This window comes from Drosophila ficusphila, unplaced genomic scaffold, assembly GCF_018152265.1.
Source record: "Drosophila ficusphila isolate 14025-0441.05 unplaced genomic scaffold, ASM1815226v1 contig_414, whole genome shotgun sequence".
Lineage (NCBI taxonomy): Eukaryota > Metazoa > Arthropoda > Insecta > Diptera > Drosophilidae > Drosophila > Drosophila ficusphila.
Genome location: NW_025064328.1, coordinates 916,310 through 927,696, shown reverse-complemented (window position 1 = coordinate 927,696; position 11,387 = coordinate 916,310). Strand labels below are relative to the sequence as shown.

Below are 11,387 nucleotides of genomic sequence, written 5' to 3'. Positions count from 1 at the left end.
CTTAAGATCAAATTAAATAATTTCTTAAAATTCTGAAATTGAAAGAGGAAAGTGCGCTCTTTCAGACAAATTGTAAGTTTTTAAAACTCGCAAACTGAACCAGAATTCCAAAAATTTGTTATGAGATTTTGGTTGGGAGATATACTTCTATATCACTTCAGGATATCTATTTATTAATTAAATATGATAGTCGATGAACAATATACATATAAATAACTAGTGCTTCTCAAAATCCTTCAATATTAAACGAATGTTGATGATTTCGATTTGTAAACATAATCGCAACCATTACACATTTTACATTTAATTACATTATTTTGCCGATAAAGTAATTAGGCAATATACAAATATGCAGCAGATGTCCTTCGCCATTCCGATAAACTTTCCTCATGGCAGGCAGGAAAAAGGCAACGTAAACCGATTTCCCAACTCCTCCGGCTGCGGATAGTTTATAGTTTGCAGTAGTTGGAGCCCGCAATTGCTGCCTGGGAAAATGTAATATGCGGCGGCAAATGAGCAACTGCTGAGGTTGGCTAGCAACCGCAGTTCAGGCAACACCCACACCCACACAAGCTCACACACACACACACAGAGACAAATGAATACGGATACTTCGGCGCACAGACAGAATTATCCAATATCCTTGACTGTTTGTGGACGTAATCAAACAACTGCGAAAGGAGACGGGCCAAGGCTTGTTTGACATTTAGTTTCATAATCTAATATAGCAGGAGGGGGCGAAATGGATGGGGAAGTGATACTTGTGGGGAAGGAGTAGGGAGGACGAAGGACTCGAACCGCATATAAATATGCCCAGCCAAGTTTGGTATCCCAACATTTTTGTGCACGACATTATTGGCCACGTTTATTAAGTCCCCAGGCCAAAGAAGGGATTCGAGGGCGGTAAATAGCATATTTTTAGCGAAACCGGAAGACTTCCTATCTTTTTCCCGGCTACTGGCACACTTTTCCAGATCCGCCGGCTGATAACCCTTAAGTATTCCCAGTAAGGCGTTCCTATTCGGCTTGGTCTACATATGCCACATATCGGTGGTAAATTGACACTCCATTCGGGCCAAATTAAAGCACATGTGAAGGGACACACATGGCCACAGGATTCTGTTAAATTTCTGGCCAAGATAAGCGGCTAAGGAGCTGCGCTGCTCACTTCAAACGATTCGAGTGCCGACAAAAGTGCTTCCCAATAATTATGCGGCTCGGCTTGTGTTCCTTTTCTCTGGTGCAGATTTGGCCACCTCCTTTTCACCTGGAGATGGGCAATCACATGTGGCCGAACGAGGAAAATTCATTGGAAATTACCTGTCGCATTGTTGGGCACTTGAATTACATAAAAATTGGTCGGACGAACAATGGCCGAGTGGCTACCGTTTTGGGCCAGGACTTACAGAGGAGACACACAAAAGGATAATGCTCACATATCCACATGAATATGCGAGGGTGTTTGCCACTATGCAAAACTGTAGCCAAACAAACAAATAGACTGACAAAAGTCTGACAACTGCCAAGTGGCTCTGGATTCTCGATGGGAATCGGGATCTCGATCTGAATCTGAATCCCAGTTCTGGGCGACAACAATAAGGCGCTTGATATGTGTACACATGGGCGTGGCCCGAAAAGGGGGCGGGGGTCGGGCAAACAACAATTGTAATCACACACCTTTTGTGCCAACGTGTGCCCAAGAAAAACCCTCGAAAACATTTCCTCCGCTCGAGTGTGAAAAAGAAAGAAGTTTTTAGCAGTTTTATGGCTAGATTGGCAAATGAGGAACAATTGAGCCTCGAATGGTCGGAAATGAAAGGCTGATGAAGGCTCATCAGGGCATCTGCATATTGCAATCGTCCCATCACCTCCGCATCCAACACTCAGAGAAAAAAGTCAGTCCTCACATTGAAACTCTTAATAATTAATAATATATTGAGTTTTTTCTGAGAGTGTAGGGTGTAAGTTATTGCTGAAACATTTAAAAGTTCCGAATGACTTTACAGTTATTAAAAACTATTCGTAACAAAACAAAAACATGGTTTTTTAATCTACAAAGTTACAACTCAGTTCTTTTAAATGGTTCTGATAATATTGGTTAAGGTATTTGATAACAAATGAAAGGACATATGTATCTGATCACATATTTAAGTTTACAAATCAGTAATGAACTGAATATATAAAATAAATATTCTATTTTTTATGTGTACCCTACCCCATCCTCTTCTACCCATTTCACGTTATGAGTGCCAAAGTGCGGGTGTGAGTGAAAACTTGTTCAAAAATTTCATTAAAAACGGTTTTCATTTGTTATTGTTGCTTGGCCCAGCCGCAAATGGAGGCGTAATAAAATAAAAAGTGCAGCCTATGGCTCCTCCCGGCCACGCCCCCCGCCCCCTTTCTGATTTTCCCTTCCCCGCGGAAATGTAACACACAATTGGCAGCCCAAAAAGCGACGAAAAAATATTTTTTAATATCTCATGCAAAATTGCATTCAATTGCTCTGTGTCTGTGTGAGGGCGCCACATCTGCGTCTGTGTGAGTTTGCATAAGTGCTGTAAATTTCCTTATTTGCCCAACCGCACACATGCACACCCATACTCACACTTACACCCGCACACAGATAGCCCCAAACGTAGAACTCCATATGTGTATGTGTACAAAAACTTGCATACAATTTTAACTCAAACAAAAACGTTGCAGAAATGAAATTTGTTACATTTTTTTGTTTTGTTTATTTATAACAATTGTGTTTAAAAGCGCTTAAATTTCGCCCAGCATGTGCAAATAAGTCACGCCCACTCCCTTTTTAACCCCTACAAAGCCAACAGGCAAGTGCAATTTCTCGTTAGCCGAATTTTTTGTTGGTCTGTTTTTTGGTTCCATTTTGGGGGATTTGGTTCGGGGTCGGAGGTTTTTGTTTGAGTTCCCTTTTTTCGGGCAGCGGCAAGCGAGCAAAATGAAAACTAAATGCAATAAACGTTTGCGCCTAAAAGCTGCAACAAAAAATCAACGCCCAGAGATTAGCTCATGTGCAGACCCTTCGCGGTTCTGATCGGTTGGCTATATCTACAGAAATGTTCAAGCTATAAACTTGAGTGAAAATAAAGTCATCATTTAATAAAAAGATTTAAATATTCGGCAAAAGAGCTATTTGGTTGACAGAAGATATTGTTGTAAAGATAATATGAATTCTTATCACCTAACATTTGAATACATTTTACAATCTTTTATTATTTAAAAAACATTTTATGCAATATAAGATCCTTTAATTTGTAAGACTGGTAAAGATATAATAAATATTTTATGCAGAAATAATCAATTAGCTAATGAGAGATATTTTAGCTTCCAATTCAAAGATCCTAAACCCGAATCAAATCAAGGATGTGGCAGCACTGGTCTTTCGTCGCTGCCTCATGTGTGAGTGTGCACACACCGCTTTTTGCAGAGGTCTCATCTCCAGCCAACCACCTCCTCTATGAAAAACCCATCCTTTGGGCTTTGTTTTTTCGCTGTTGCCAGTTTAGCGTTCATTTAATCTTTGTCTGACTGCAGTTGTTGCTGTTTTTTCTTTGTTCTGCATTTAGCCGGGCCGCAATTTTGCGTTGCACACTTTTGTGCGTTGTCTTTTATTTTTTCAGCTTTTTTGGCCTTTGCCTCGGCCGGAATTGTAATGAACATTTTTTCCCATCGTTTTTTGGGCACTCAGTCTGAGCCGAAAAAAAGGAAACCCGCAAATAAAAGGGAAAAGGCACCCAAAATGAGAATCAAAAATCGAAACGTTGAAAATTTCATTTCAACGCAATTTGCCTGTAATTGTTTGGAAAACTGTGGTTGGTTGGACTATCGCCCCCATTTTTTGGGGTAGACAGTTTTTCCGATCGAGTGGGGTTGAGTGCGCTGTTTGTTTTAACTTTGTTATTGGGCGTTTGGCGGCCATGGGAAGGTTCATTAAGCTGCTTACAAAAAACGGCGAAAGGAACAGGTTTTTTGGATCAAAGGATATGTCAATGAAAATTGCAAAAAACTATTTGCTGAATATTTGATTGGTCGATTCAAATATTTGAATATATTTTTTTCAGAACGCTTGATGAATTCAATAAATGTATGGAAATATGCAACATAGATTTTTCGGAGCTGAACAAAATAATACAACAAATTTATGTATCTCCACAATTAAGCACTTCTATAGTATTGAAATTACTTTTTCCTGGATCTAAAATATTGAGGAAAACCTATGCGTCACCAAAAAACGTATAAACCCAGCTAAAAATTAAACAAACTGCTCGAGGGTATGATATATACTTAATTGTACGGAACTAACTTAAAATTTGGAAACCTACAATTACCATTTACCTAAATATAATTGGTGTTCTTATTTAATAAAATTACTGTCATGTTTCAGTTATTCAAGGAGCTCGACACGCAGAAACAGGAAGAAAAGGATGCTGTCCTCACTCCTCAATCTAAGTCCAGCCTGGCGTACACAAATAACGTTCAAATTGCAAAAAATAACATGACCGCGGGCCATGCAACCCAAAAAAAAAGGACAACCGCCAGCAGAAGAGCGGGCTGGATTTATCATACTTTTTTCCTGGTTTTCAGATGACGGATTGCCGCTTAGGCGAACCCCAAAGGCCAAAGAGTCTGCCATCTATATTGACACAACATGCCAATTTTCTGGCGGCAGGTGGCGGGCGACCGACGCGTCGTGTCCTGCGGCTTTGCGGGTGTCACTAGACCAGCAGCCACCAAAAGGACCTGCAAGGATGCGGGGAAGCCAAGCAGTTGGAGAGGGGCCAACAGCAGTTAGCCTTGCTATATCAACTGACAAAATAATTAATTTTATTCGCATTTTTGTTTGAGCTGGGTTAGTTACAGTGCGAATTCTTATAAGATAAGGTTAAATGAGATGATTTTCTATAACATATATTATCAGAAACTTAAAAGTTAATTTACCATTTTTTTTTTCGAGAATAAATATTTGTAATTTACTTGTTAAAACTACATTTTGTAAAATTTACAAATTATATTATTATAAACAATTATAATTTAAAGCACACTTATAAGTTCGAAGTTTTTATATCTTTTTTAAATGAGAAAAACTGGATAATGCCTTACTCTTTTTAAAATTAACCATTAAATTTAATATAATTTCTTGTGTGAACTCACTGTACCAAGAAAGTAAAAATAAACTTAGCGCGAGTTAGGATCCCAACTCCTGCCTCGCATACGTAATTAAATGCGCCTTACGCAATGTGCAAAAAGTGAAGAAAAGGGAAAAATGCGCAGGGAAAGAAATCAAAAGTTAAAGGAGAAGAGGCGCTAAAATGGTGGGCGTGGCAGAGCTAGCACAACACGCCCACTGGCAGACGCTTTTTCAGCTTTTCTGTGTAATTAGTTTTTCCCCTCCAAACCAGAAAGAAAGAAGAGAAAAAGTTCCCTCTGCGATTCGGTTCGTATTTTATTGAATTTTCTTTTCATTTGTTTGTTGATTTTTGGGATTTGCCGCATTTCGTATGCACAGCGAATAGGTTGAGGGGGCGGTTGTGGGAGGTCAGAGGACTGCCATTGAGACAAATCCTTGTTTATCTAGCTCCTTGTTGCCGCTGCCTGCTGCTCCTGCGACTTTTCGTTTTGCCAATAAATTACTTTGTAATCAAGTGAATTCGAGTGGCAAAGGACCGAGAGCAGCAAAAAAGAAGAAACCGAATTAAATGGAAGGTTGTTGGGATATCCAATGGCTGAGCAGGAAATGTTTGATTTGGCTTACCATCTGATGACTGTAATTTACTCAAGATTTTTTAATAAAAATGTATTTACCCCGTTGCAGGAATGGAGATTTTAGTTTTATTGAAAACAGGAAGTCACAAGGGGATTATCTTCTCAAATATTATTTTAAGCCTTGGATATTAAGCGTTATTACAACATAAATCATATTTCTATGTAATATAAAAACATGTAAATACTAAAATCGAATCCATTTTGTTATGTATTGCATTACTTATGTAATTCTTAGACTTTATAAATGTTCCCAATACATTGTTTACTCAGCCAATTTGCTCCTTCAAGATGCTTTTAAAATTCCAGACCTATTCCATTATTATATTGCCGATATTATGCACACATTCCTAATACGTTTAACAATGGCAAGAAATAAGCGACAACAATGCGAAAAGCTGAACCAAAGGCTGTCTCAAAGTTTACACAGTGCATTAGTCGAGGACGTTGTGGCATAATGGATTTGCATTTCCAACTCAGAAAAGAAATCCTTTGGCAAACATATTGAAAATATTACATGCACATGCTTATAAATAAAAGCAAACACGCACTTACATTTGCCTGTTTGGTATACAAGAATTCCAATCATTTCCGACAAACAAGAACTTTCGTGAGCTTGGGTTTCAATATCGTTAGATATTTGGGATTACAATATTCAACTTTTTAATACTTTTGAAGCCCACTGAGTGACTGTTTATGTAAATGAGTAATTGCTTGACAAAATTATGGCAGCCACACAATGAATAAAGGCACGAACAAGGACCAATCTGAAGGAGGAGCAGAAGGATAAGAGGAATAACTAACTAATCTGTCAGCGACAGATGCGGGCGCAATGATAAAATTTAAAATTGCCCAGCTAGCATTGCAATTACCCTCAAATAAAAAAGGCACAAGGATATGCCAAAGGACCTCCTGCCGAGAAAGAGAGAGACTGAGGGAAAGGAGGATAAGATGGCTTTGCACAGAGGCGAATAAATGACAAAATTAACTTTGTAATCTTTGGTTTTAGTTAAAGTTGAATTATCGCAACAAAATAATAACACAAATGTATTAAAACTAAAAATAAAATTTATTTTATGAAGCCATTAATATTTACTACATTTAATTATTACAAAACAAATCTGTTATGAGTATTAAACATTTAGTGATACACTATGATTATATTCAAATTATTTTCAGCTAAATACTTATATATTTTTAAAGGATTATCTTGTTTTCCTCTGTGCTCCTGCTTTTAATGAAATAAAATAAATGCTCCTGGGTTAAGAATGAAGGATGGGCGACTCAACAGCAGCGGGTCGCCAGCAGAATCAGCCGCAAGGACAAAAGGCAGTTGACATTATGGCATTGTTGTGGGATGACCCCACAATCCTGCCGCCCCCTTCAACCCCTCCGCAATCTCCGCTCTCTCTGTGTGCTGTTGATATTATATTACATTTTATAAATTACATTTTATGCGCAAGCAAAGTTGATTTGCCTTTCGCTCGGCTCTCTTGCCCTTTCTTGTGCAAAAGACCTGCCCCCGCCAGGATACACTTCACTTGCATGCAGGACAAGTTGACATTTATTGTGGCTGTGGGCCGTGCATTAGCCACCGACCGAGTCCTTGCTCCGCCTTTTGGCTTGACTTCAATTGCGCAACGGAAATGCATTAAGAAATTCATTCCACCACCTTTTGCCCGCTCTGATTTCGTTTCTTTGCAGTAGAAAAAAATGTCCTTCAGGTACATTGAACCAATAATCAGCGAACTGCGGGCTTGGGGCCCGCCAAATAAGGAAATGCTTTTCACATGGGTCCTTTGATTTCGGTGGGGTTACGTGTTCACAAATAAATGCCAACTGGTTCTGGCTAATGCAATGTCTAGCCACTTATAATTCTAGGCTCAATGTCGATTTACCAATAAAAAGGTACTAAATGTACCGAAATAAATATTATGTGGTCAGCTAATAAATTTTATAGATGTGTTGAAATACTCTGCTGTGTCTAGTGAAAGAAGAAAAAATCGTTCATTTATTTTCAGTTTCAAAAGAGGTTAACAATAAAAAATATTTAACTTTCTATTGATGTCTTTCGTCATTCTATTAAACATTTCTAAAAGAGATCCAATTAAATCACTTAACCTATTTATAGAAGAGTATTTTTATCACCCCCGCGACCTGCCAAACATTCATGGTCCTACCTGTCCAATAATAATAGTATCAAAAAACATTTAGCACCCATTGAAAAGGAAAATCCCCCTTTTCCCCTCCCCATTTTCCACGCGTTTACATAAATTCTCCCTTTTTTTGTGCGCACATTTTTATGACAAGTAATCCGCTTTCACAGCAATTGATGTCAGGGGAAAATCGTCACAAAATGAAAGTTAATACCCAACAACGCGACAATTGATTCAACCTGATGTGATATCCCGTCATTATTATCGAGTTTGCCACTCGGTAAAAACCCCGCCCACCGTCCACCGCCCATCGCTTGTATTATTAAACATTTTATTTGATGTTGAGTGAGCTGATAAGGCTAATGAATGCATGCACCTCATCCGGTACAGAAATCGGGATCGGCACTGCGCGTTTGGGACTGGCGAAATATCATTATGATTTTATTTACATTTGCCTTTAATAAAAGTCAACCCGCATGTCTTATCGAGATGGCGATGACTGTTTGATTTCGTATTAAATTAGTGTCATAAACAGGAACAACTGCTGTGGTTCGCACGAGTGAACGTTTTGGGGAGTGAGAATCCGAGCGGTTATCAATGAAATATTTACAATGTTGTATTAACAATTTATTAAACAATTTTATGGTGTTATCGCTGCTTGGCCTCGCATTACGTATACGCACTCGTGGCTTTGTGCACACTCTGCGTGCTGTAATGTAATTTCCGTTCTGCATTTCCGCCGGCCCGTCGATCCGTCGACGCCGCAAATTGTGCGTAATTTTATTTATTTAACGCTGCAGTTTGCCGAGCACTCGTTGCATCATCGGGCGGCAGTTCATTTCCGCAGCACACACGCAGTTGCAGTTGCGGTTGCAGCAGTTGCTGCAGTTGCGGCGCTACTGCAGTTGCGGCTGCCATTGTTCGCGTTAATACCCGTGATTGTCGGCCCTCGATTCTGGCAATCGGATTCAGCGAAAGTTCGCTAATACATGTTGATTTAATAAAGATTAAATAACAATACAATTGGGCATAAGATTTCCTGAGTGGGGAGCTTAACTAGCTCTTGACTCATTTAAAATCCAACGTAAATTACTATCATGAATAAGTTTAATTATGCATCGTTTTTAGCCTTTCATAAATACGAGTTGCATTATGGAACCTTTATTAAAGGTGAACTTATATCAAATATTTGTAGTTCTATTTTATATTTTTCTTCTATTAAAAATAAACTTTACCTTTATTTGGAAAAGGTTTTAAGGTTTTCATCGATTACCGACAAAGCCTAAAAGTGTGCCACACAATTTTCCTAAAATTAAAATCTTAGACGAAACACTTTCCCGGAATTGCTCATCCCCCATTTTTCGAAAATGCTGCGGAAAATGGCAGCCCGCTCATTCGCACACCTGTATCCTTTTTTCCCCCAACACACACCATTTCTCGTTGTCCTGATTCAGCTCGAAGCGAAATTGGCTTCAATTATGCGACAGAATTATGAAATTACAAAAATTGCGAAAGTAAGTAGCTGCCGTTGCTATTCGCTTGAGCCAAATGTAATTGCGGCAATTTGCAGTTGCAGGCAGCGCTGCCAGTCGGCTAATAACGTTTATTAAAACCACAACAACATCGCAGCCGGGGATCCAGGACCCGCCCTCGCCGCCTACTTTATCCTTCAGATCCTGCAGCCATTGACAGTAAGCCGAACAGAGAGGGATATACGTGTAGTACTGCAGTTGCATGCGGCAACGTTGTGCAAATTACGCAAATCCTTGTGAAGCACATTAATGCGCACAATGACAATTAATCGCTGCAAATTAAAATGATGACAATGTGCTGGATTTTTCCATATTCTGTACCCCATTCCCAGCCACTCGGCGAGGATTAAGCATGCCAAACGAAACAAGAGAGTTAAATTTAAATCATAATTATTTATGGCTAAGCCGGCGGAGGCGGATAGTTCACATTGTGTTCCCCGTTCAACCGCCCCTCGTCCCGTTGTCCTTGCGCCGCCCGCCGCTCCTCGTGAAGCCCATCCAGGCCCACTCCCAATCGCTCGATGAACTTGGAGGAACGGAATCCATTTTTCTGCAAAGATCGGGGGTTACTAAGGAAGTGGAACAAGACATCTAGATTATAATATGTCACCTCGTAGTACAAGGACCTCGCCCGTTTGGCCGCTTCCGGATCAAAGTCCCATTGAGTTCTCTCGTGCAGGATTGGTTCACCAGCCACATTGTTTTGAAGGGTTTCGGTTATCAGTCGGAGGATGAAGCCATCGGTGGGTTGGCTGACCTGAAGCAAAAACAGCAGCACCAAAGGTAACTGAAAATAAAAAATACGTATAAATAATTTAAAGTTTAAAGTGCAATTCATTTTTTTTAAATAATTTTTCACTTGACAATAAATAAATATAAGGTGTGCTGTCCTAAAAAATTACAATATTTTTCTCTTAACGAAATCCACTTATTTAAATCAGCTTATTTTGCGATTGTTGTTCAAACGACAAACGACCCCTGCCATTTAGTCTGAAGGAAAGTAGATAAAATATTTCACAAGAAGTAAATCGATCAGCGTTTACTACTTATACGCGGCACACTGCTCTAAACGATTTTATTCATGGCTAGTTTACTTCGCTCCAATCACATTTCGGCGCACTTACAATGGCCACAAAAACAAATCTCAGGTGTAACATTGTCTCGAATCGCGTTGTATTTTCTGGTTGAAAAGCCGCCCGTGCGACTCACTGGACCATTGATCACTGAAGACTACGAATCGCAGAAATCGCGTAGTTGCATAAAACGCAGCCAAGCGCCAACTCGAAAAAATATTGAAAATAAAAATCAACCTCAGGAGCGGCAACAAAATATGGCAAGCCAAACAAACTTTGAGAAGTTACACAGCTTGCGTGAAGAGTGGGCCAGAAATTGAGAGAAAAACGGAGAGGGATTGAGAGATTAGAGCCGAAAAACAATTTGGCTAACAAATCTTTAACGGATTCGAAAATGTGTGTTAACACATTGAGAAAAACTCCCAGTAAATAATGGTTTGTGGTCTGAAGAAAAGTTAAGTTTAAATTTATTTAAGAAAGTTAATGTATTCCGCAACTTAATTAAACATTTCTAGTAAAAGAAATTATAGTTTCATTCACTAATTTTATAAGTGTATTAATAGTTTCAAAGGTTTTCGTTTAGAGCCTATTAATGGAATATGATCTGTGACTCTGCTTTTAACCTTCAAGCAGGTACTTTAAAAGCTGGCTTTGCCATACTCTTGTTTGGCTTTATGAACTGTTTTATTTTTTTTGTTAAGTTTAATGGCAGTCCAAATTTGATTTTCATGGCAGACGGAACTAAGTACGCGTATTCGCCAAAGGTTACTGGCATTAGCCGCAAACCAAATGCGCCCAAAGCAAAAGGGGGAAAAAGGTAAAAAATAATGTTAAACAGAAATAGA

At 39.1% G+C, this 11,387-nt stretch overlaps 1 protein-coding gene across 1 annotated transcript; it reads right to left on the bottom strand.

Moving 5' to 3' along the window:
- Nucleotides 1-9,869: 9,869 nt before the first annotated feature.
- LOC108095144 lies at nucleotides 9,870-10,737 on the bottom strand. The gene is made up of 3 exons (XM_017196081.1): nucleotides 10,594-10,737; nucleotides 10,080-10,256; nucleotides 9,870-10,019 (listed from the first exon to the last, which is right to left on the bottom strand). The coding sequence occupies exons 1-3, from the start codon at nucleotides 10,624-10,626 to the stop codon at nucleotides 9,870-9,872; spliced, it is 360 nt and encodes a 119-aa protein (XP_017051570.1). The 5' UTR covers nucleotides 10,627-10,737.
- Nucleotides 10,738-11,387: the final 650 nt, after the last annotated feature.

Excerpts from the sequence above, each read along its gene's own strand:
- LOC108095144 (XM_017196081.1), bottom strand. The coding sequence starts at position 10,626 with ATGTTACACCTGAGATTTGTTTTTGTGGCCATT. Across the intron at positions 10,257-10,593 it reads GATTTGTTTTTGTGGCCATT|TTACCTTTGGTGCTGCTGTT; the intron begins GTAAGTGCGCCG and ends TTTTATTTTCAG. Across the intron at positions 10,020-10,079 it reads CGAGGTCCTTGTACTACGAG|AAAAATGGATTCCGTTCCTC; the intron begins GTGACATATTAT and ends CGATCTTTGCAG.